The sequence below is a fragment of the Rhipicephalus microplus genome, chromosome 4 (genome assembly GCF_043290135.1).
Source record: "Rhipicephalus microplus isolate Deutch F79 chromosome 4, USDA_Rmic, whole genome shotgun sequence".
In the NCBI taxonomy this organism is placed as follows: domain Eukaryota; kingdom Metazoa; phylum Arthropoda; class Arachnida; order Ixodida; family Ixodidae; genus Rhipicephalus; species Rhipicephalus microplus.
In genome coordinates, this window is record NC_134703.1 from 115,986,345 (window position 1) to 116,012,672 (window position 26,328).

General features: G+C 45.4%; 1 protein-coding gene across 1 annotated transcript; it reads left to right on the plus strand.

The window, feature by feature from the left end:
• Positions 1 to 1,181: 1,181 nt before the first annotated feature.
• On the plus strand, positions 1,182 to 26,062 carry LOC119172840 (solute carrier organic anion transporter family member 4A1). Its single transcript, XM_075891951.1, has 7 exons — positions 1,182 to 1,412; positions 5,646 to 6,487; positions 12,036 to 12,191; positions 12,252 to 12,341; positions 16,772 to 16,955; positions 24,608 to 24,761; positions 25,524 to 26,062. The coding sequence occupies exons 2-7, from the start codon at positions 5,656 to 5,658 to the stop codon at positions 25,995 to 25,997; spliced, it is 1,890 nt and encodes a 629-aa protein (XP_075748066.1). The 5' UTR covers positions 1,182 to 1,412; positions 5,646 to 5,655; the 3' UTR covers positions 25,998 to 26,062.
• Positions 26,063 to 26,328: the final 266 nt, after the last annotated feature.

Sequence of the window (26,328 nt, forward strand, 5' to 3'; positions counted from 1 at the left end):
CGTCTGCGTGTCTTGCCTGCCTGCCTACCTACCTACCTACCTACCTACCTACCTACCTACCTACCTACCTACCTACCTACCTACCTACCTACCTACCTACCTACCTACCTACCTACCTACCTACCTACCTACTTACCTTTCTTTCTTTCTTTCTTTCTTTCTTTCTTTCTTTCTTTCTTTCTTTCTTTCTTTCTTTCTTTCTTTCTTTCTTTCTTTCTTTCTTTCTTTCTTTCTTTCTTCTTTCTTCCTTTCTTTCTTCTTATGCCTTCCTTCCTTTTGTTTCTTCCTTTCTTTCTCCCTTTCTTGATTTTTATCTTTCTTTATTTCTTTGCTTGTTTTCCCTATCTTTACTGTGAAATTGGACCGTCATCGACCTACTTAGCAGAGCAACACTTGGGAGGCTACTGGCAAAAAAGATCTTCGAATGCGATCTATTTATGTTTGGGCTGATTCAATTTACTTAATTGGGCCGCCATGTACGCGCTTACTGCTCTAACACTGTATTGGAAGTGTAGGTGCGGACTCTAACTGCATTTAATTTAATTGAAAGTTAGTTTGATGATATATAGTGCCTGAGATAACAAAGTGATTTACGTTATATAGGACCCCGGATATTGTCGGCTACCTGAGGCTCTGGAACGCACACTAAAATCACATAGCCATAGAAGACGGGCCCCGGGCATAGCAATGCGACCACCGCAAACAGGATCGAACTAGCGTTTTTCGGGGTTATATGGTAGCCGGGCATCTTGCCCTGAGGGACTAAACGAAGGCTCCATTTAACAGAATTTTTTTTGAGTGAGAGGAAGAGTGTAGTTGCGACTGCAATAAATTGAAGTTTTTCAGGTTTGTGCTAATCAAAACAGAGCTACAGAAGAAATCCTCGGACTAACCCGATCGAAAAAGGCGGGGTGCCCGCCCGAACCCCGACATTTCTGAAGGGGGGGGGGGCATAGAAATGCGGCGTTTGTTTACATTGTCCTACTTTGGAAGGATTTCACGAAGAAGCGCTCTGCGGAGCTGGGATCAACGCAAAAGTGCGTATATAGTTTCTCGGTGCCATCCTGCTTTGATTTCGCTTCACGCGCCGCTTTTCCTGGTCCAAAACCTCGCACAGTTTTTTTGGCTGATGTGATCAGTTCTGTTGTGGGTATGTCGCATGCCTTGTGGTTGAAGCATCACTGTCTGAGAGCTGTGTGCGTCTCAGGCAGAAGAAGAAAAAGTCACAGAGTTTGCAGCTGTGCATGTGGCAATGGAACAGTAAGGGCATGCCTAAACATTGAAACCACCAAAGTGGGAAAACCATGTTGCTTTGCAGCACGCCTGGTTGACCGTAGCTCTGGCTGGCCGAAGACGACAGGTGTGTGATCAGTGTGCGCATTGTATCGGTCAGCCTAAGGACGTAAACAAAGGTGAGTGCCTTGGTTATCCGTGCAGCTTCTTGAGCTTTTATTTCGCAGCCTGCATATCCAGTGCAAATAACACGAGGGCGCTAAAGAAAAGACACGCATGAAGCATTGCACGTGGGTACCTACCCTACGTGCTCATGTTACTTGGGGCTATGGTAGTGTCTATAAAGCCGGCTGCCGCCAAAGTACATCGGTCGACCGGATGCCCGCAGTTCTTTCCTATGGGAGGGTAGCACGTGACGTTATTCTCTAGGGGAGCGTGGCATCCGCCGCCATCGGCGTTTCGCCCGTGTAGCTGTTAATAACGGAGCTCCGTGTGAACGTGTGGCTCTTTTTCTCGTCGCTGCCACTTGATTGCTGTTGGCCCCGTGTTTGTATTTTCATAATTTAGCACAAAACAAGAAAAGTTGTAGAGTCATGCTTTGATCCACAAGAAAAAAGTTGGCCCCGTATCTGCATGTTAATCTGCAAATGTCGTCGAAAGACGATAGTCTTGCGTTTGGAGAGAGTGAACAAACCATTTATTTGATGTTCTGCGCAAGGAAATTGCTGAATAGTATTCTGGAGGCGCTGCGTTAGAGTGCCTCGAGCGTGCAGCAAAGGCAAACGAGCGCTTCAAGTCACGTCACGCGTGAGACATGAGCGCCATCTGGCAGTTTTCTAGGAAAATGAAGTGCGTACGTGGCTCTGAGACGGGTGTGCGTGCCCATATCAAAGGTGATAAGGTGTAGACTGCAAGGCGACGGGCTGGTGCCACCACCGTCTCGTTTTAGCAAAGCGTTGGAAACACTTGTCATTCTGTGCAAGCGTTGCATGGTCAGCGCACCGTGATAAGCGCTACAGTCCTTAAAATCACTTATGTATGCCTTTTCTAGTTAGTAAAAAGCTCACATACAGAATATATACGTGTTCTTGTGGTGCCCCAGACATGCGCAAATAATGCGTTTTAATTGACAATTGCACAAGCATGAACGCTCAACCTTGAGCAACATAGGTGGGGGCTGCGGATGGGGTCGGCTGTTTTAAGTACCTGTTATTGTTAAGAGTGGAAAAACAGACAAATGTACAGACAAACAGACAGACAGACAGACAGACAGACAAACAGACAGACAGACAGACAGACAGACAGATATATGATTGAAATGTGGGGTTTAACGTCCCAAAACAACGATATGATTATTAAAGATGCCGTAGTGGAGGGCTCCGGAAATTTCGACCATCTGGGGTTCTTTAACGTGCGCCCAAACCTGAGCACACGGGCCTACAGCATTTACGCCTCCATCGGAACTGCAGCCGCCGCAGCCGGGATTCGATCCCGCGACCTGCGGGTCAGCAGCCGAGTACCTCCGCCACGAGACCACCGTGGCGGGGCAGACAGACAGACAGACAGACAGAGAGACGAAAATTTTTGCGTCGAAGGTCCCCAAGGAAGATTGACGTCTTTAAAAATGGGCCCCGTATCTGCATGTTACACTGCAAATGTCGTCGAAAGACGACAGTCTTGCGTCTAGAGAGAGTAAACAAAACGTTTATTTGATGTTCTGCGCAAGAATATTGGTGAATAGTATCCTGGAGGCGCGTCGTTATAGCGTCTCGAGCGTGCAGCGGAGGCAAACGAGTTCATCAAGCCACGTCACACGTGATATATGAGCGCTATCTGGCACTTACCTTGAAAAACGAAGCGCGTGGCATGTGTGCCCGTCTCGGAGGTGATAAGGTGTAGAACGCAAGGCGATGGATAGGTGCCACCACCGTGTCGGCTTAGCAAAGTTGAAAATACTTGCCTTTTTGAGCATCATGTTGCACACCAGCGCAGCGTGATAAACGCCATGGTCGTTAAAATTACTTATGTGTGCCTCCTCTAGTACAAAGCCACACATAGCAAATATCGACTTGTTGTTATGGTGCCTCAAATATGCGTAATAATTTCCTTCGAATTGACAATCGCACAAGTATGAACGCTGAATCTTGAGCAGGATTGATGGGCAGTGCTGATAAGGTCGGCCGTTTGGGGTATCGACTGGTGTCTTTTGGTGTACCGTTAAGAGCGGACAAACAGGCAAATGGACAGACAGACAAAATTTTTTTTGCGTCGAAGGTCCCCAAGAAAGGCTATCGTTTGTAATAATAAATGAAACTATAAACCTTTTCGAATGACAAGCACATCTGAACAGTTACGTTGGCGCAGCATAAGGCAGACGCCGGCAGTCGCCTACGCCGTTCGCGGTCATGCAAAAGTTCGTCATAGAGCGCTTGCTTTCGTCAACACGATCAGTCTTTGTACTCATATGCAATGCGTTAGCATATAATAACCTTTTCGACGTCATAGATATAAAAAGCAAATGTGTAAGCGAATCGAGGCGGGCTCACAGAGACGCTGGTATCGCTATGTTTATCTGCGAAATGACCATCCATCGCTGGTCACGATCTCGCCAGTGTTTAGGAAACAGGTGCTTTTTCGCAAAAATGGCACGCCTCGAATGTCACTTGATTCAATAAGCAATTATTTCTCGTCACAAACAAACATATTTGGTGTTGATCACGCCACTGTGAGCGACTACGTCAGCAATTGCTTATAGTCTGGCTTGACTCCATCGACTTGCCTTGGCCAACAGATGGCAAGTTCAAGTTTTTGACTATCCTTCCCGATGGTGATGAGTGTTGCGAATTGTCGGGGAGCAAGAATGGCTAAATGCCAGCTTAAAAGCTAGAAAACACAGCAAGGTGCTAATAAGTCGCTTATTTCTGGTGTATTACGCCTGCTGCCGGCACTACACTTGCAGCCCCTACTCTGCTGGCACATGTAATGCTGGCGTGCGAGGCTCACCAGAAATGTGGCGGCAGATTAGTCACATGGGAGTGACAGCCAATAGAAAAAAGTTAGCATATTCCACGTCGTGAGGGAATAGATGGTATGCGAAGCGCGAATGAGGAAAGTTGACATGTCACTTTAATATCAGCATAACGTTACGAGGCGGACTTTAACTATGCCGTACATGACTTCCATGGCATGATTATTATGTTTTGGTGTGTCAATTACCTTGGTCGTCTATTTACCTCACGTGATACTAAATTTCTTACCATGTGACGTGATTTGCGAAGCTAGCAAAATGGCGTCGCCCACGCAATGAGCTTAGTATGTAATGATGCTTTACATGACAACATATCATGATTATCATGTTTGAATGTGTCATTTACCTATGTCGTCAGTTCACGTGGCGTAAAATTGAATTCTGTACACGTGAAGCTAGCGAAACGGCTGTGAGCGCATCATAAGTGTAGCTTGTAGTCATGTTGTTACATGACACGCATGCCATGATTTTCAGGTTAGGGTTGGTCGCTTGTGTTCGGCATGCAATCATGTCATATTATATCAGTTTTGCAAATTGTCATGTCAACGAAATAACCGCAAGAGCAGCAAGACCATAAAATGTAAATTATGTTATTCATGACATACAAATCATGATGTCCATGTTATGACTTTTCAATTATGTTTGTCATACAGTCACGTTAGGCCACACCAATTTTGGTATCGATGCCATGTCGAGACGGCCAGAAGTACTAAAAGTCGTAGGCGGCTAGATAGATAGATAAATAGATAGATAGATAGATACATAGATGGATAGATAGATAGATAGATAGATAGATAGATAGATAGATAGATAGATATGCTCAAAGTTGCCGAAGTTTGCAAAGAAAAGCTTCGCATTTCAATACTGCAGGCAACATTTCCCCAGGAATAATATGCCCGCTGCCGGCACTACAGGTGCGGCCTTGTGCTGTACATACAGAGACTGCATAACACTACGCGAACAAGCCCGAATGTCTATACTAGTTTTGGAATCAAAGACGAAGTAAGGCCACAGTGAACTAACCGAATAATTTGTGCCGTGAAAGTCAGCTGCCGCTGCTGTATGAACAATGCATGCACGCGCTAGTTCTCTTGTGCCATTTGCTAAATACTGAACACTCTTTCTGACAAGGTGTATTACAGATAAATTGCAATGATTTGGATAACATCTGCGTCACATTATTGAACCTGGGGTAACACTGTAGCTAACGTTTCGAGAAGCGGACTTGTGTTGTTCAAAGATACAAATCGGCGTACGACAAGTCTGCTTGTCGAAACACAGGCGGCAGCGTGGCAGCGCCCCCTCCCCCCCCCCCCCCCCATGCAAGTATTTTTTCATCTTCGCCATCGCCCGTCTTTTTTTAACTCGTGCGTTCTTCACCTAGGAGGAGGCGTATGGCACTGGTGGCAGCGGCACCATCGCCAGCGCCCGCGCTCACGCCGCCAGAAGACGAGCCATGTGGTTGGGGTCCTCTGCAGCCGAGCTGCCTGCAGCCATTGCGAACACCACCGTTGGCACTGGCCGCCTTCTGCTCAGCCTCGTTCATCCAAGGACTGACAGTGAATGGCTATGTGAACGTGGTGCTGCCCACGCTCGAGAAGCGTTTCCAACTGCGCAGCGTCCAGACGGGCACCATCGTGAGCATGTACAACGTCGGCTCGCTTCTCTTCTCGACGCCGGTGGCGTACTTCGGCGGCTCGAGCCACAAGCCGCGCATCATCGCCGTCGGCACGCTGGTCATGGCGAGCGGCTCAATGCTTTTCTCGCTTCCGCACTTCCTGGCGCCCAGCTACCACTTGCGCCCGGACGTGCAGGACACGTGCCCCAACATGCTCACCGCGCAATCCCTGTGCAAGCAAAACGGAGAGGCCGTCCTGGCCAGCTATCGCTACCTGTTCATGCTGGGCAACTTCTTGCATGGCTGCGGCGCATCACCCTTCTACACGTTGGGCGTCGCCTACATCGACGACAGCGTGCCCACCAAGACGTCGCCCGTCTACCTGGGCATCTACTTCGCGATGGCTATCCTGGGTCCCGCTGTGGGTTTCATCTCGGGCGGCTACTTCCTCTCGCTCTACACGGACATCCAGAAGCCCTCGAGTGAGATCAAGCTTAACCGCTTCAGTAAAGTGTGGGTTGGTGCCTGGTGGATCGGCTTCGTCATTGCGGCGGTCCTAGCCGCACTCATTGCCATACCGATCTTCGCTTTCCCTAAGGAGCTGCCCGGTAAGACCTTTTCATATGACTTTTAGGTTAATGATTAAGTGACGTGTATTGATTTTCGTCGTATTGTTATATCATTCTTTCGGTTTTACAATGCTGTTCAATGCCACTCACCATTAATACTTTTCATTGTTTTCAATTGTTTACTCCCTGAAAAAATGTATTCAAAATGACAATTTGCAGTGGCAGGCTGGCATCATATGGCATGGCATTGCATGAGATCGAACGTAGAACGAATATATGCATTTGCGGTCAAGCTGTCTTAGGTTTGCAAATATATGCTTAGCACTTTAATAATTGATGCAATGTAATGCTCTTCCTGTCATGAGGCAAGTGCAGCAGGGAAACGTGCGGCACATAGGCACTAAATGGCTTACTTATGAGATAGCAAACAAGAAAAGTGCCGGCGAGACGTCCTAACGACGAGAAACAAATGCACTGTATACATAAGGGCGAGTGAATTGCCAAGTATAGACGTGTAGTTCTCAATGTGACAAACAGAATGTGGTCTTTAATCCTGCGAATTGACTTAAATGTTTTATAAAACGACATGATCGGAGAAACAGTGCCATTAAGATGCGCCTCACACAACTAGTGAATATTCATTATAAAGTTATAATTGATTGTTTTGATATATAGAAAGGACAAGGATAGCTTCACGGGAAATTGCAAGAACTGTAAACAAGCCCTTCTGCAAACTACGTAAGCGACTGCTACTATTAGAGGTAACATAACTTGATGTTAATTAACTTGTCATATTGAAGAAACTGGCCCTCCTTAGCGCTCTTTCATTCGCGTACATCCACACGAGCATGGACTGAAGACCAAGTCACACAAATAGCGCGTGCGTGGTCGTGGATGTATGCTTATGTGGATGTGTGCGTGAATAAGAGAGTGCTAAATTGTGCCTAATTGCCTTAATCATTACGGACAATGGCACTAACGACTTTTGAGAGGCGTTATACTTTACTGTAGTTAAAATACAAAACTCCAATTTAAAATCTGTGAGCGGCAGTGGAACTATTGTGGTAGCTACAACAAGAAAACAACTCGTTGAAAGGGACGTACTGAATTAAACGTTTTTATTGGTATCGACAGAACGACTTATTTGTGTCCACTGTCGTTTCCTTCACTTGCTAACTGCAGAACATGTAAAACAGGTAAATATGAACGAATAATCACAAACAATGTTGCTATTATTCACGGAATGAAAATTATTGTCATCTAAGCAAGTGACTTTACCTTATTTCTTGCCAGAACTATGAAGTTAAAAAAATTTGGTGGGCGAATTCGCGACCCATTGTTACACATTACCGTCGACCACTTTCTGCAATTGTCGGCATAAATCATACAGAACTGAAGCTTCAGTTTTACCCTTTCTGTTGACTTTTATTGCCAATTTATCTCACCTTAGAGAATCACAGAAAGCAAAGTCTTTTCGCCGTAAATGAGCTTCAGTGAATCTAACAGCTTCTCAAGCTAGAAAAAAGTAAGTTTGCACTCTGGTGGGATCAATTAGAAAATGTTTAGTCACCGTTTTGCTATGAGGGCGAAAATGAAGTTGATAGCAACGAGGTGAAATGTTCTGCGAGCTAAGGCTTACAGCTGGGTCTTTCAGCATATTATCGGGCGTAATCCAAATAGAACGCTGCCATAATAATATTCGGGCACTGCAATGAACGAATTGATTGTTGTACTGCATGTACATTTTAGCACACTTTGTAATAAGAAGACACTTGCAAGAGTACACGTCCCGTCTGCTGATCTCCTGTAAAAATGTGGCGTGGGTGACCGCTTGCAGCCACTCCCGCTCGTTAAATGTAAACGTTTCCTGGCGGGCAACACAGCTCTCCCCCGGCTCTCTCCATGAGTTTTTCGTGTGAAGCAGATAGCCAGTGTGGTAGCTTGGGCTAGTTGGTATGACAAGACGATAGTTATAGCGCGAGAACAGAACGACGACATGGAGACAAGTACACGGAAGACACGAGCGAGACAAGGAGGACACGAAGGACACGAGCACTCGTGTCCTTCGTGTCCTTCTTGTCTCCGTGCTGTCGTTTTGTTCTCGAGCTATAACTATCAGCAGATAGCCAATTCGTTTTATTTCTGATTGAGCAGCGTTCTTGCACTGTCGCTCACATATGAAACATACGTCGCGCGGGGTCATATTTTAGCGGCTGGGACATCATACGGCACATTGCTGACGGCACATGACTTTACCCGGCACAGCCTCCCACGTCCATAGGAGGATTCTTCCGCACGCGCCAAGCTTGGAGGCAGCTTTGTAGCTGGCGTGGCAGCTGCAAGAAGTTTCAAAAACGTCTTTGGCTGGTATAGCGGTTCACTGCGCGCTAGATGCACGCATCGAAGGACCTCAATAAAACTATTCATCCATCAATCCATCCATCCATTCTTGGTTAGCTGTCATGCGATTATAAAGGGTGGTTGCGAGACCTGGGCGAGCTCTGGAAAAATGAGGAATAGGTTTATAGTGCAATCCCTGTAGACATCATCATTGACAAGAGCGTGCATGCGGTTCAGCAGCACTGCGAATATGCGTGCCCGTCCACGGGGGTAGCTGGAAGCCGTATACTGTACCACGGCAAATGCTTGCCGGTGCTCTGATCGCATTTCACCCCGCCGATGGTAGGTAATGTTTATACGTGACAGCGTGAAATAGGCCATGTTGATTACCGGGTTCAACATTATGGACAACTTAATCTTATAGCCATGGTGGTTTATTCTAGCGGTTATTCTCATTAGGTGGTGGGTTGTTACGTCCTCCGTATGTAGTATGTAGCCACCTCTAGATTATGACTTGCTCAATAGATGGTGTTGTGTGCATATGTCCTTGGGAATAATATGACAAGATGGCGTTAGTGGTTTTCAGAGCATATCCACGGAGTCAATGATGATGAGTGGGGAGAACGCGTTCGTCTGTGTGACCAGACGGACGGATGCTCAGACAGAGGGATGGACGCATGAACGCACGAACTCCCGGAAGAACGGGTAGACCAAAGAACGAATGGACGCATGGGTGGGCGCACAGAAGCACGGACAGACAGACGGGAACATAGATGGACAGACAGATGGACGGACTGACGGATGGATGGACGGATGGATGCATGCACGGAAAGACAGACAAACGGACGTACGGGTGAACTCATGGAAGGACGGACGGAAGCACGAACAGATGGACAGACGGGCGAACGGGCGGACGCTTCGCCCCACTCATCATCATTCACTCCATGAATATGCTGTGGGGGTTTTTCTACTTTTTCGCTATTTTACAGCGTATGTATGACTTATCACAAATGATTCTCTTCCTTTCGAGCTTAAAGGCCACACAGGCGTACAAGCTGCCCTAGCCTTTAGTTCGCAGAGCTGTCTCACCGAAGTAATCAGCGACGATTGCACGGAACACGCGAAGACTACCAAATAAAGACAAGGTGCACTTCTAGGCTATAATTTATACTTAGATAGGTACTGATCAAGAAAAATATAGCAGCTGTAAAAATTCCTGTAGTGCCTCCTATTTAAACATCATTTCCTTCGTAGTCCAAATAGCGAAGAAAAGGAACCGCTGTAGTTTAAAGAAGTTATAACACAGATGCCCTGCAGGCAATAGATGTTAAACTGACATTTGCGAAAGCATGGCTTGAACTCACACCACAGACGTAACGGTGACTAATATTTGGGTCATTGAGCGTACATTCATGCATTTCATGTCATAGTTTAACTTGGAGAAGTTCGAAATCAGCCATGTGGCGCTGAAATTCTTTTTTTATTACATTGAGCGCTTCAAACGAAATAACAATCGTTTTAATTCAGCAATATTTTTCGAGGGGCTGCTTAAAACTTTCACGAAGGTATATTGGAAAAAAAATTCTTGAACAAGAGGAAACAGCGCAAGCGGTCGACTCAGAAAGACCAAGAGCGAAAAGTGGAGCCAGTTGTTTTGTGTCACCAGCTTGCTCTCTTCAATATTACGCCAGTTCGCTGACTTACCCAAAATTTGGTCTTATTGTCGTAGGTAACGACGACGACTTATTGTACATCTCTAAGTACAAGTGAATCATCAACCGCTTCATCTATCAGCGTACATGTAACGCTGATATGGTAAGATAAAACGGTGGAATATAAAAAGTGCCACTAATGTATTTTTCGACAGCAAACACTAAGTAAGAAAGCTATCAGTCTATTGATGGCGGCTGCTTTGCAGCAGACTAAGTATAATATAGATAGACCAGAAGACCGTATATATATATATATATATATATATATATATATATATATATATATATATATATATATATATATATATATATATATATATATATATATATATATATATATTTATAAAGCAGGAAACTCCTCTTAATCTTACCTTGCCCCGTTTCAGGCGTAACCGGCACTATCTCCGGAACAGTATAGTAAGTGGCGCTGTCTGACATAAGTACATACAAACTGCAGTTGAGTGAAGATATTCTAGATGGCGCTGTACCGCTTCGCTTCGATTGGCTGCTGCGTGGGTGGTGTTAGAGTGCACGGGGGGCGAGTGCCTCTCTCAGTCTCTTGGATCATCGCCGTACGTGTCGGAAACTCGGTGGTGCACCGACGAAGCAAAGTGGTGGGTGCGAAGGGCTGCGGCGGCTGGTGCTCGTCGCCAGACAGACAAACAGATAAACAGACAGACAGACAAATAACAATCAGGCAGCAAGAAAAAAAAAAGAAAAAAAGACACAGCCCGGCAAACAGACAGATGGACGGATGGATAGACTAGAAAATGGAGGGAAGCACGGACGGACGCATGAATAGATAGACGCGCGGACAGATGGACGCTTCACTCCACACATCGTCATTAATTCCATGACTATGCTTTGATGTCTTCCTATTTGCTTAATGACTTTAGTCACGAGCTGCAGAGACGTGACTGACCACAACTATTTTTTTTCCTGAGGCACCCCATGTGGTCACACTAAGTTAAAGCGTAACTCTTGAATTTGAATTCTGTACTTCAGATCTCCCATTCGGATTCAAAGCAATGTGGAGATAGTCCCCATATAATTTTCCAAACTTGACGTTGTATTTACGTCAAATTATTCCGTATTTGGGATGTGGCAAAAGTGGTCCATTCAAAAGAAGACATTTACTGGTATTTCGTAAAAGTCCTGCATTACTTTTCCCGCCCCCTTTTCCTTCACTCTGTAATGGTGTTTGCGAATATAAAATTTTGTCACTGGGGCTCACTAGTTGAGGCTTCAGAACCCTGATAAAAAAAAACAGGGATCTCCTGGGGTCAGCTTTATTGGTATTTGCTCAGAATTTCCTTAGCTCATGAAAGAGAAAGAAAAAAATATTGTGCTCGAGGCATTCAAATGTATGTAAAACGACAACGCTACGTTGCTTGCCCATTTTGTCGTGTCCTTCTTGTGACCAGTCTACTGGTGAATACAATACGCGCCAATGGCAGAGAAGTGACAAAAGATGCGGCATCCTGTTTGTCGCTGATTTGTCCTCGCTCGTGGACGCCGCATTCCTTCCATTGCAGGGTCACGAGAAATTCGAGCGTCAAAACGACCGGAAATTGACGAGTTTGCGGCCACAAAATTGCGCATAGAAAAACCCAGCAAGTTCATTCCCATGGTCTCGTTGCTGCTCACGAATCGGACGTACGTTCTGCTCACCATCGCCGGAACGATTGAAAGTGAGTAGAGAACTCGGACGCGTCCTTGTTCACTTGCTGACTTTTACTTTTTCTTCACAGCATTGATGGCCTCCGGAATCTCTGCCTTCATCACCAAGATTCTCGAGTCGCAGTTTGGCCTGACGTCATCCGCATCGGCAACACTTCTAGGTATGTATGAAGGATTGTTTTCTATGAAGGACAAGCTTGTCGTATCAACTGCTTAAGGTCAAGATTCTTGTGTTTTAAATGAGTGGGAAGGTAATCTACGATATCGTTGCCACTACAGGTATTCCTCACACTAGGTTCAAACGTTTTTGGCGATAAGTCAGGCTTCTGTAGTTCAACATGCTCTTTATTCTCCTGATATGGCCCCCTATGACTTCTGGCAGCTTTCCAAACTCAAGAAGACATTGAAAGAAGAGCGATTTCAGACAAGGTGGACATTATGACAGCGACGTCAGCTGAGCAAAACTTCATTCCGATGAGGCCTGCTCAGGATGCTTCTAACAATTGTAGCACCACTCGGAGAAATGCGTGAATTCCCGAATGGACTACTTTGAGGGATGTTAGGTTTTGAACGCTCCAATTATGCCAGTTTTTTTTCTTCCTCCAATGGTCGGAAATTTTTCTAAAAGACCTCGTATGCTGAATAAATGACCCGTCACGCACAGTTGCAGACCCCCTCATCGTGTTTGAACCATACGGTTCAAAATGCGCGAGAACGCTTAGTCAGGTACAACGTCATCATCAAGCACTATTATTTAGGCAGCGCATACTGCCGCCACCTGAACCTAAGTTGGAACCACGACAGGCAGACGTCTGGCGACAGCGGCAGACAAACACCTTCCCCAGTCCGGTGCGACTGTGGCACATTTTCTCCAAGGAATGGCCGAACGCTACTCGCAAATTATGCCAGGCTACTCATGCGACATTCTCACACGTATTGTGACAGTGCCCTGTACAAGCAGCCGAAATGGCAGTAGCTGCGGATTTTCTTGCGCTGAAGTGAGCCGCCACTCTGCGCAGCTTTAACTTAAGGAAACTAGAGTGGGCAGTTCAGCGTGCTCGAGAGGCGGCGATGAGGGAAGACCATGAATATAGGAGCCCTGAACACGGGCGGTAAACATCGCCGGGCTTTTATTAAAAGGTGTTTCTATCCATTGATTCATCAATCTACTTTCCATTATATGTCATTTCTTAAAGCATGGATGATATCACACGGTTTTACTGATAATGTGTACAAAAATAGATTCCCTTTATTTGGCATTTCTGCAGTGTTTATATATTGGATCAACTGTTCAAGGGGTCCTGCTACAAAAATTAAAAGTGTTCTTTTCATCCTATCTTCTCGTGAAATGGAATGCAACGACATCATTACATGAGTGGCAACAGCAAAACCAAAGATGATATAACTATATTTACACGAAGAAAGCACGCTGTTTTCGGACTACACTGACAGACAGTGGCTGTTTCAGCGATAGCAAGTGACGCTTCACCACTTCGGCCATGCGTTTGGACATGAGAAGTCAGGCGTAATATTTGTGCGGTCCAAAATAGGCCACACTATTACCCGATAAATACGATAAAGGCAATATTTATTCTCCCGTAGATAGGAAAGAATTTATATTTTTAAAAATGAAAAGTTGAAACAATCGCAAAACGAGAAAGCGACCACTGCTCAACAGCCTCCACGAGGCGAGCTGTCCAATACGTCTCCGTAAAAGACGAGTGGGAATGAGAAATGGTCTTTGACGTCAGTTGGTGAATTATATGCGAAAGCAAACATTTATTTTCATCGGCTGCAGAGATGTTGAAGTTTTAAGGCTGACAATTTTAGTTCAGGGTTGTAGACAGAATACTTTTGCAGTGATGGCACGCCCTTGATTAAAAATGTGAGCAGGGCAGGCAAGTGGTCATTTCGAGTGATATATGCATGTCGAGAAAAAAATTCAGGGGAAGAAGGGGGCGTGGGCACGGAGTGAGACCTCCTAGCTGTGCCCCTTACATTAGCTACCGAGCACAGATTCGGGTCATCCTTTTTGTGTTGATCAAAGTATTCAGCCCTACACGAACTCCAGATCAATATATATCATAACATATAATGATCCAGTAGCTGTTGAAATGAGAACGTACCGCAAATGAAACGGTCTTAGGCACGCTTACTTATGGCTGTATAATCACACTCACAATTTTTAGCTCTAATGAAACTAAATATAACTTTTAAATGAGAGATCGTTTGGGAATGAGATTTTCGCCACATCTTCTACATGTTCTTGTGCTGCCATCTGCCGTTCTCACAGGGTTTTGGTAGGAACTGGGAAACCGGTATCACCTGAAAGATAGCTTGCACATTTAAAATACATTTCGCAACTTTGACGTCAAGTGAAGAGTGCATGCACCGTGGCGTCGTATACTAAAGACGAACTGTGACTCTGTTATGTGCAAATACTTAGGTTCTGCAGAAGTTACACACAAATCGGTGCGTTAATTGGTACGAGGAAGGTTCCAGAAAGATCAGTAAAATTGTGCAAACTTCCTGCATGTTTTTTGAGAAACGGATGATCACCGCCTGCGGTATGTCTATAAAATGTCTTCCTAACCTTTGCAATGAAATTTGTAGTGCGACTTGAACTGTGTGCTTGCAGGGCGGCTTAGAAAATTTGTACCGGGATTCAAAAAGTATTCGATAAGGAAACACATGCACCTAGTTCTTCAAACGTATGGACACATGAATACTGCCTATTTATTGGTAGAGCAACGATCCTTTTTTTTTCTTTTTTATTCAAGCGATCTTTCTCGGGTGCTCCCATTCTGAAGCAAAGGTAATTCAATGCTTGAAATGGACGTTGATCATTCGGTACTAAACATCAAGGTGATCCATCATTTCGACTAGGCGGCGCCTTTTTTGCTCTTATCGTGTTGTGCGTATGTGTTACCGACGCGAAATAAACCAATGAAAATAAATGTTGAGAAATTGGAGCTTACAGGTACCTCCAATATTCACTGCCCATAAAGAAGGCTGTGCGCTTATGAAAACTCACCAAATAACCCATAGTCATGAGCTTGCAATGCACACTGCACTAAAACTTCAACTATTGTAAGAGAGTTTTCACTCTCTCATGTTAGGCAAGCGGATGGAGTTAGTTTACTCCATTGTGAAGGCCGTTACAGAAATTCTTGCTTTACCTGTATACTTCCGGTCAAATATAATAAACTTTAGTGAGAAAATTGCGCTGTGTTCTCGTCATCTCGCTCGTTTGTTGTCTGCTTTTTGTGCTGCACTACAATATGGTTGACCTGCTGTGTATTAATTGAGGCCGCTTGTCGACATATGTTAATTATAGAGCGAGATAATCTTCATGGTATCAAATCAAGGATATTTAAACACACACACACGCACACACACACACACACACACACACACACACACACACACACACACACACACACACACGCACACACACACACACACACACACACACACACACACACACACACACACGCACGCACGCACGCACACGTGTCGCGGTAAAAGTTTTTGCCTCACGTTTATTAGGAGAGAGGCACAACTTTGATTTGAATTGGGGGTGAGGCAGGCACTTGTGGCAGAGTGTCTTTTTTTTTGTTCCCTACGCCATGGCTAAAGACGTTTTGCGGGAAGGGAAGTATGCGTGGGCCAGGTGTTTCATCCGCTCGCTACGCCACTCTACGTAACGTATCATCAGTGAAGCTGTCTGACCAGTGAGTAAAAGGCACTAAAAACGATATTTTTTTAATTAGGTCCAAGACGTGATTGAAAAGAGACTAGAGTTATGACAGATTTTTGTCGTATTGGAAAATCACTTTTTCGGAACACCAAAATCACCACTCGTGCACCAAGAAGACGCTTGGCAAACGAGAAGACGTGCCAAAAGAAAATGCAGTTGGCGACGTCCCCTAAAAATTTCCTTATCAATTGCCATAGCATCATAAAGTTTGACGACGTTCACTGGGACCAACGTAGTTACAAACCGGTAAACAAGAAGTACAATGTCTTTTGAGGTAACCACAGACCCGGAACACCAAGTTTCAAATAATTTCCTGGAGCCAATGCCAGCAAAATGCGAACAATACACTTTGAAATACGTGCCGTCATACGTGAAGATTTTCTCGCAAACTAAAAATGAAAGATGATTGATTGATATGGGGGTTTAACGTCCCAAAACCACCATATTATTATGAGAGATGCCGTAGTTGAGGGCTGCAGAAATTTCGAAAACGGGGGTTCTTTAACGTGCAACCACATACGAGTACACGGGCCTACAACATTTCTGCCTCCATTTGAGATGCAGCTGCTGCAGCCGGGATTTGATCCTGCGACCTGCGGGTCAGCAGCCGTGTACCTTAGCCACTAGACCATCGTGTCCGGGCAATTAAAAACGAAAGATTGACCTTGATTTGCTCTAGTATGATGCTAAAATAGATGTGATGCTAAAATACTGAGTTTAGAGTTCTCAAGGAAGAAGTTATCAATCGAAACCAGTTTGTTGGTTTACTTTAGTGGCACTTTAGGAGCGAACTTTGTGCACACGTAACGCCGTAGTTTTGCGGCCATTCAGGATTAATCGCCATGCCGAGTGCCTGCGGAGGCACCCTCCTGGGCGGCTACCTCATCGACAAGCTGGACTTGACGTGTGCCAACATCATCCGCATGTGCGTGCTTGCCAGCATGTTCACATGGATGGTGATGGGCTTCGTCCTGTTCCACTGCCCGAACGCCCCCTACGCCGGCGCGACCTTCACGTGAGTAGTGTGTGTAAGTACGCTTCCCGCTCGTGGTGGTAAAAAAAAAGTATACGCGTCCAAACCGAAGAATGCGAGCGTGTTTTTGCTCCGTTTCATGGAGTGAGATGATATGAGAAATGGGAGGGCTTGCCGGAAAATAGAGAGAACCCCTTAGGATGACAAGGAGACTGCAGTCATGAATGGGAACATGAAAAACAAAGATTGACAAATGTTCGACAAGAAAAACAAGAACACTCAAGCCTAATCAGTACATGCTGTTATTTGCGGGGTTTCTGTTTAAATTTTTTCTTTTTTTGTTCTCACCAGTTTTAAGACCATCCAGATTTAAGATTTGAGACCATCCAGTGCAAGCTGTCTCAAAAATTGTGATAAAATAAAGAAAAATAGAAAAGAATGAACTGGTTAAAGCTGGAGGTTGTCTATTAAAGAATGGACATTATTGCTAGAACCTTGTATACGAAGGGTCTCTTGATGTTTGATGTACTGAAATCTTGGACAAATGCCTACATCATTCCTATTCACAAGAAGAGGGGCGACGAGGAAATGAAAAATTGCAGGCAGTTCAGCCTACTCTCCATTGGTTAAAATTTATTCGCAAAATAATAGCTAATAGTGTAAATACATTAGAGTGCAGTCAAACAAAATAACAAGCGAGATTTCGTACAGGCTCCTGCACTATATACCATACTCATACTAGTACAGGTGGTTGAACAATGCGTGGATTACAACCAAACCAAATATATAAATTATAATACATTATGAGATACATTATGATACATTATTAGAATGCATTTAATTTCGTCGAAATATCAGCAGTCATGCGGTTACTGCGGAATCAGGGTATCAACGAAACCAACATAAACAAGCTGGAATAAATCTACAGTGAATGTACAGTCACCATAGTCCATTATAAAGAAAACAACAAACTACCGATAAAGATGCGTTGCTGCTCACCGTATGTTTACAGCAAGGTTACAGAGCCTAGACTGGGAACAGTAATGCATAAGACTTCATGAAGAGTACCTCAGTAATCCCCGATTAACAGATGACGTTCTATTGATGAGTAACTCAGGGTACGAATTTACACCGATGACTAATGAATGGGGCACAAAAAGCAGGTAGAGATTTTTGCAGGTTTTTTAGAAACATGCCCTTTAATGATGAAGAAACTAGCAGGACAGACCAGCCGGCAGCTTCGCGCAGCCTCCACATAGTGAGCGCCCGTGTGGAGTGAGTGGTACTCGAATCCCTTCGATGGCATCACACGCGAGAAGGCCTACCAGAGATCTTGGAGCGAATAAGAAGGCAAAGCGCGCACAACTTGTTACGTAATAGTCCATCTGTGTGATCAGCGCTTCGCTGGTGGTGGCTTGACTCAATAGAACTTATAGCACGTAAGAACTAGCGTTCTCATGCCTTATTTTTAACATGAAAGTGTTTTATGGCACGACCCAACAAGACTTGGCTGACATCAATTCCGTCAGGGAAGTGACTTTGCTAACGTGAGAAAAAAGCGAATGTTTTCTCAAAAAGTCATGCTTTATTTTTGGTCATGTTAAATTCACAATTTTTTACCCTTCGTTTTACCCCATAAAGCTTCCACCCACGCAGTTCTTTTTTTAAAAATAAAAGTAAAAATGTAAGACCCCAAATGACTGTCGGAACCGCAATTAATTGTGCCAGTTTTGTGTGCATCATAAAATTAGCTTGATACATAATATTTTGTTCTTTATTTGACAATTAGTGTGAACATGTCATAATGCTCTAATAGCACCATGAGCCCTTAGTTTTAATCATAAAGGTCATAAACATTTCACTAAATGAACGCGTGAAGTGGAACAAGTGTTTTTAAAGCACAAGGACACCTATTAGAGCATGTAAATTATCAAGTTCACTTTGTTATACATTGAGTGCCCTTTTAATACTGATAACAAAAGCACATTTGATATTTCTTAGCCAATTCGAATTGAGCCAAGCCTCTACACTGCAAAAGCGTGCCTCACAAATGATCAGCGCCGGAGCGATAAAGCACCCCGTCACGGCAATAATGCTGCAGAACAAGTTAGAAAAAAACATAGAGTTCCCGCTCGAGAAAAGGCACCCATTAATAAGGTCCGCAACTAAACTTGCTACTAGTACAATGCTCAGAATTTCAGCTCTCCTAATGATCTTGTGTAAGGAGTGCACCTGTTTCGAAATTGCTTTCTTAATTTTCCGGAACTTATATTTCTGGTATTTTTCCCGTTACGCGAAAAGTCTTTTGCTAATGCACATTTTCATAAAACCTCTGCACACCTTAATGATCCATTAGTGGGCGCGCCTTCAATAAGAAAAGTTGAGCCCAAAAATTATTTATTTATTTATTTATTTATTTATTTATTTATTCATACTGCAATCCCTATTAAGGAGATTTCAGCAGGGTGGTTACAGATATAATTTTCACAATGTTGACACTCAAGAATGCATAAACCAAACAAACAAACAAAAAATAGAACAGCATGATGTGAACAATCAGGTCAAATTTGCTGCAAACAACTATGGTTGCCTGTTCTACGCTGGTGCCCCTAGTGCTAGTGCATACATTTAGGCTATTTATTGACAATGTTTCTAATAGTCATTTCATCTCATTTGTTCTGGTTCATTGCACAGGCCTATGCTGTTTTGATTCCCCTGCAAAGAATAAAATTTTGTATTGAGCGGAACTTGAGGTAAAAGTGTTCGCACGAGGCATATTTTTAATAAAACATTTAGGTGCAAAAATTTTTCGCAAATTATGACTTAATTTTAATGCAAAATTGTGCCTTAAAATCTGCCTTACACTGCAGAATATATTGTAGTGGTCATTGCTTTTCAAAATGCTTTTCCATCACTTAGTCTCATATCTTAAAACGTACACGAATAAATGAATAAGAGAAAACAGAAGAAATAAATTGGCTTCGAATCTTCATGTTACACTGCAAATGTCGCCGGAAGACGATAGTCTTGCGTCTGGATAGAGTGAACAAAACGTTTGTTTGATGTTCTGTGCAAAAAAATCAACAGCATATCCACGGTGTGGATGATGGAGAGTGGGGTGAAGCATCTGTCCGTGTATTTATTCTTGCTTCTGTCCGTCCGTGCGCCCATCCATGCGTCCACACATGCTTCCATCCGCCCGTCCGTGCGTGCGTCTGTACGTGCGTCCGCACGTCCATCCATGCGTCCGTCCATGCGCTCGTCCATGCATCCACCCGGCGTCCACCCATGCGTCCATCCGTTCGTGCAGCCATCCGTGCGTCCGCCCATGCATCTGTCTGTGTGTCCATTCGTCCATCCAGTCAACACTCCAAGTACAACAATCTCGCATCTTTTCATGATATATTTCGCATATAGAAGCACCGCCATCCAGCAGACATTCCAAGGACTAAACGAGAAGTGGCACACGCACACTTTCTTACGGCTGACGCTTCGTGTCTATTTCCCACCTTTAACCACCTCGAGTTCATGGTATATACTAGTTCACTGTATTCATGGCACTGCGGCCCAACGCTCGCTAAACCTTTCTGAAACAAAGGAGGTTACGTCCAGCAAGTATAACGCAGCAACCTTTTCTTGTCAGATACTGCTCATTGTACTTGCCAATAGCTGCTAATGGGGAATGAGAGACAGAAGAATTTGGCTTTTAGTTAACGCGAACGCTGCGATTTTTTTATTGTTCAACAACGCACAGGAGAAATCTCCCACCGGCACCCCCTTGGAGGTCAAAGCGTAAGACATGTTACGTACTACGAGGGACGAACGGGTGCCGCTTTGAGAAGCTTCGCCCCTAAAAAAAAAAAACGGTGAATGGTATTCTGGAGACGCTGCGTTAGATGCCCGAGTGTGTAGCAGAGGCGAACGAGCGCAGACACGAGCGCCATATGGCAGTAATCTTTGAAAAAGAAGGCGTGCGTGCCCGCAGAGAAAGATGCGCACCTGTCTCGGAGGTGATAAGGTGTAGAACGCAAAGCGACCGGCAGGTGCCACCACCGTGTCGTCGTAGCAAAGAGTTGGATTTGAGCATTGCGTTGTACTGTCAGCGTAGCGTGTTAAATGCTACACTCCCTAGAGCTGCTTGTGTGTGCCTCTTCTAGTGTGCCTCTTCCAGTATGAATGCACAGATACAAAACATTGACGTGCTCTTATTGCGCCTCAGATTTACGCAATAATTGCTTTTTAATTGACAATCGCACAACTATGAACGCTAAATCTTGAGCAATATTAGTGGGCGCTGCGGACGGGGTCGGCCGTTTGGTGCCGCCTGAGGTATCGTTAAGGGCAGACAAAAAAACACAAATGTACGTACAGACAGACAGATCAAATTTTTTCCGTTAATGGTCCCCAAGAAAGATTATCGTCTAAAATTTTAGTGCACTCAAAAGCCGGGCGCTTTTTTACCCACTGTGATGCACGTGCGATGAAGACGCACATTCATGACACTTTCAAAGCGTTCTAAAGCACGTCTTATAGCTCTTGCACCTCCGTTTCAAGTGCTTTTTGTTGGCGCGGTGGTGTCGCTGTCTGGATTGATTGATTTGTGGGGTTTAACGTCCCAAAACCACCATATGATTATGAGAGACGCCGTAGTGGAGGGCTCCGGAAATTTCGACCACCTGGGGTTCTTTAACGTGCACCCAAATCTGAGCACACGGGCCTACAACATTTCCGCCTCCATCGGAAATGCAGCCGCCGCAGCCGGGATTCAAACCCGCGACCTGCGGGTCAGCAGCCGAGTACCTTAGCCACTAGACCACCGCGGCGGGGCGGTGTCGCTGTCTGGAAGCGGTGAAGTTCTGCTTTATGACAATAACGAGTGCCGACAGAGAACGCCACAATAGTTTTAGCGCAACAGATGTGTTCGGTGCGTTATTGTCGTTAACTGAGGCTTGGTCCGATGCAAAGGGCGCAACCCTAAGCGGAGGACACTCCCAAGACGCGATCGACTAGATAAAGTAACAACGCCGCGTGCCGTTGGGCCGGTGAGAGCAGTGGATATCAATCGGCAGGACGAAGGAACTTCAAGAGCAAAGTCACATCATATCCACGGAGTGAATGATGATAAGTGAGTTGAAGCGTCCGTTCGTCCGTGTGAACGTTCATTCGTCCGTCCATGGGGTTCATCCATGCATCTCTTCGTGCGTCCATCCATACGTGTGTCCATCCGTCCGTCAGTGCTTCCATCCATCTGTCCATCTCTCCATCCGTCCATGCATATGTTCATGCATCCGTCTGTCCATGCGTCCATTCATCCATACGTGCGTGTATGCGTCCGTCTGCGTGTCTGTGCCTGTTTCCACCTATGCTTTCATCTGTGCGTCCATGCATCCATCCGTCCTATTGCACAAACGTCTTTTGAACCAACGCCATCTAGGAAATGAGACGCGAAATGGTGATGAGACCGCACCATCTATTATGCAGTTTGGGAGATACTGCTGGTTACGCCTGACGCAGGAAAAGTTTAGACTAAAAGTAGCTTCGGCGCTACAAAGAATAGCTGTGGGCATCAGTGGTACTGGGGCTTCGCGGGAAACCTGAATTGTCAAATCAGCTAGCGCAGCTATGGCATTTTAGCAACTAAAGGTAAAGCTGCATGTTAAGTTTTGATTGGCGAAATCGCAATGTCTTGCGAACACCATCGTTGCTACCGTTCTCGGTGGTTGCTAAGCAACGTCAGAGCATAATTTCGATCCTGACATTGCGGGATGCCGCCGGCAGATATTTGCTACCGTCACTCGACCAACGGACGCAAGTCAGTGTTACTTTATCTCGTCGCCAGGAATCCGATAATTATTCCCTTTTCTACTGTACGTACATATCTTACACAGTGGGCTGGTGCAATGGCGCCTCACGTTATAATTAGGTTTGGTGACGATGCAGTATGCGCTTTGCCTTTAGCGTCGTGTCAGCGTGAGCTAGGGCTCGTCATCCGCATGACTCTGCTTCTGCATGCACCAAAGTGGCGTTTCTCCGCCCCCTTCTGCTTTCAGTGTGATCGCACCTACTAATAAAAGTGCTGGATTAAACAGTAAAGTGTGTGATTTGGCTAGTTGGTATTCTAATAATAAACTATTCAGAGCTACAAAAAGAAAAACAATCATCGCCATATCTACAAAGTGAATGTTTGAGGAGCTTGCTGGGAAGTGCACTAAGCGCTAGAAAACAATTAGTTACGATGTAACTATGGAAGGAAGAGACACGGACAGGAAAGAGCTGTAGGAAGGCTTGTTAATAAGCCGGCGCATGGTGTATACGTCGGAAGCAGCGCTATTGGGCTCGGTCGCCGCTACACAGTGTTGGCCACGTCACTCGACATGTTAACTAATTACCCCTTTATGTCATACTGGCCGCTGTGGTGAGTTAAATGCCCACCGCAGATAAATGGCCGACATGGCGCTATCATGTGTTCTTCAACTGGGTTGATAGCAGGCAGTTGAAGAAGCTCGGGAGGATATCGATACCCGTGCGTAACACTCATCGTAGGAACTTGTCACGCGCTGCTGTGCCTAAGAAGTGACAAGAACAAAGTGGACGTAGTCGCAAGAAGGCGAGTGCGTGGGCCATTGAAAACCGACGCATTGGGCGGGGGTGCGTCCTCTAGTCAGCATTTGTTGAAATCGCTAGAGCAACCGGAGCGGCTACTCTGAGTGGTGACCCGCGAACACTGGCAACACTGGTGCACACTGCGGCGGCGGCTGGACAGAACTCCAGCTTTAGGAGAAAGCTCCTAAATTAGACACGGCACACGTAGACAGGAGAACGACTAGTGCAGCCTGATACAGCGTATCATTGCCTTTCTGCGCAGCATCAAGCAGGGCAGAAATTCAATGATGTCGGTGTCGAGAGAGTGAAACTCTACTTAAGAAAAAAAAAGGGGGGGGGGGGGACACCAACGAGAATCGAAGCGCCTTCTCATGTTCGCGGCTGCACCTACGCGTACAGCCTTTGACGTTTCCAAAACGTCGTGGGATATGTACGTGAGCACAGCCGTGTGTTATCCAAATATGGGAGCGCACACATAAGTGGTTCTATCGTCGATTGACTATGCAATGAAGGAGGGCATATTGAGTAGCTGCGTTTATTAATGTTATGCTCGTTGATGACATCTTTGCACAGGATTCTTCCCATGCTGTGCCCATGTGTATAGTAAGTAGTCCAGGTACCATGAAGGGTCACTCATGATTGTGGGCGTTTGTCGTCGGGCTGTAGATGTCCCACTAGACGCCTACATTGGGGAATTCCTGTCCAACAGTGCTCTAGCTCACAGGCACCGAGAGACTTTGTGAAAACTTTCACCCATAGATGTACAAGTGGGTTTACAGTTAAAGGGAGCACCTGCGTGCACATCACATCTCAATTTAGCTATCTTACAGAAGCACAGGGGCCTACATTTACATAGAAGTTCAGTAAATTTGCATTTTTGAGTCTTGATGAGAAAATGGTGACGTGCACGAACATTGTTGCCTTGTGAGCTTGCTGTTGGTGGGCCAGCAATATTGATGTTGATTCGAGTGTTCCCTTTACTAGTGGACCATGCTGTAGACTAAAGGATCTACTCCTAGGCAGACACGATTCACTCATATGTGTTATACTGATTATTATGGCCAAGAGAACAACCACGTTTCATTTTCTAGTGGGGGATACAGCTTCAACCCAAATGCTACGTGCAACGCTCAGTGCAAGTGCTCCGAAATCCTGTACAGTCCCATCTGTGGCGTGGACAACGTGACCTACTTCTCACCTTGCTTCGCTGGCTGTCGAAAGGAGATAGTCACGGCAGGCACAGTGGTGAGTGCTGCCTCGCGACGCAGAATAATTAAGGCACATTGAACGTCTCACACGAGATGACCGTGACTTCTCAGATTTTGCTGGCACCTCCTGGGACTGAGGTAAATTTTTGCAGTTGGAAACTGATAAGCAGTCCACAGTGACAGCTGGCTTGAATATATTGCTGATGCGCAGCTCGAGGATAGACGCTTAAATCGAAATTCTCGACGCCAGACCTACATGCTCCAAGACTTAGCTAGGTAAGCTTTAAGTAATTAAAGCTTCAAGTGCTCAACTATTCGGCCATAATAAGTGCTATTAAGAAAAGACCAGAGTAGATAGATGTTGATGAATAGATAGACGAGTTGAATGGATGTTGATGAATGCAACCTCGAAAGTCACAACGAAGTGAACGTTGTTTACCTTTTCCTGTTTTAGATTTCGAACAGAAAAACTAAATGCCGAAGAAGTTTTAGACAATTGATTTCTGAGAGTTATATCACTCTGCTAAGGTTCATGGTATCATGGAAAGCGTAAGGAATGTGAAATACTTGGAACGCGGAGTGTCATTGATGTGAACGTCTGGTCAAGAAGTCCTGTCTTCTTCAAGGCTGTCGTGAATGACAGAGTAGCGGCTGTGAAAACGTTAACACCAGCAACCGCCGACATTCCGCTCATCCTACAACGATACTGCGCTTTATCTTAGTGATCGCTTAGTGGTCATCATCACTCGACGCACCCAAGAATTTTTTTCTAAACGACCAATTGTAAATACCCGTGCAGCTCTACACGGATTGCGGGTGCATCCAGGCGAAGGAGCAGCGAGCAGGGGTGCAGGCGCCAGTGCAGGCTGAGCTGAAGCGCTGTCAGACCGCGTGTGACCGGCTGACCATCTTCTCCGTGGGCCTGTTCCTGGTGTTGTTCGGCACGTTCCTGAACAGCGCGCCTGGTCTAAGCGCAAGCATTCGGGTAGTCGGTGACACTGCCAAGCCTCTCGCGCTTGGCTTGCAGTGGGTCTCGGTGCGGCTCTTCGGCACCATCATGGCACCTATCATCTTCGGCATGATCATCGACCGCAGCTGCCTGACGTGGCAGCACCTGTGCGGAGATCAGCGCGGAGCGTGCATCATCTACGAGAACAGCAGCATGAGCTACAACCTGTTCGGCGTGCTCATCTTTGTCAAGACGCTTTCGGTGCTGTTCTTTTTCTCCGCCTGGATCACATATCATCCAGCCAGCGCGTTCGAAAACCGCTAGACTTCTGCTAACAGTGGATGACTGAGAGTAGCAGGGTCATCTCGCAAAGAATGTCCCGTTTGTTGACTGGGCAACTTCATTGGAGGAGAACTTTATCCGGAGGTAGAGGAAGATGCTTCACGAATAAACATGCGACACTTGACAGGTTGTGAAACTTTTTTTTGGCTGTGTAAACGCGACGTCGAAGTGTAACTTCGTTAGCGTTGGGTGTAATCGTCATCACTTAGTTGCGCAAAGATGCGAAAGTATTTCTAGCCGGAGAGCACGAGGCAGAAAGAGCCCGTGTAAAGTGAGATGTTTATGCGCTGCTGTCGGATAGAGTATATCGCTG

Excerpts from the sequence above, each read along its gene's own strand:
- LOC119172840 (XM_075891951.1), top strand. The coding sequence starts at position 5,656 with ATGGCACTGGTGGCAGCGGCACCATCGCCAGCGCCCGCGCTCACGCCG. Across the intron at positions 12,192-12,251 it reads CATCGCCGGAACGATTGAAA|CATTGATGGCCTCCGGAATC; the intron begins GTGAGTAGAGAA and ends TTTTCTTCACAG. Across the intron at positions 16,956-24,607 it reads TACGCCGGCGCGACCTTCAC|TGGGGGATACAGCTTCAACC; the intron begins GTGAGTAGTGTG and ends TTCATTTTCTAG.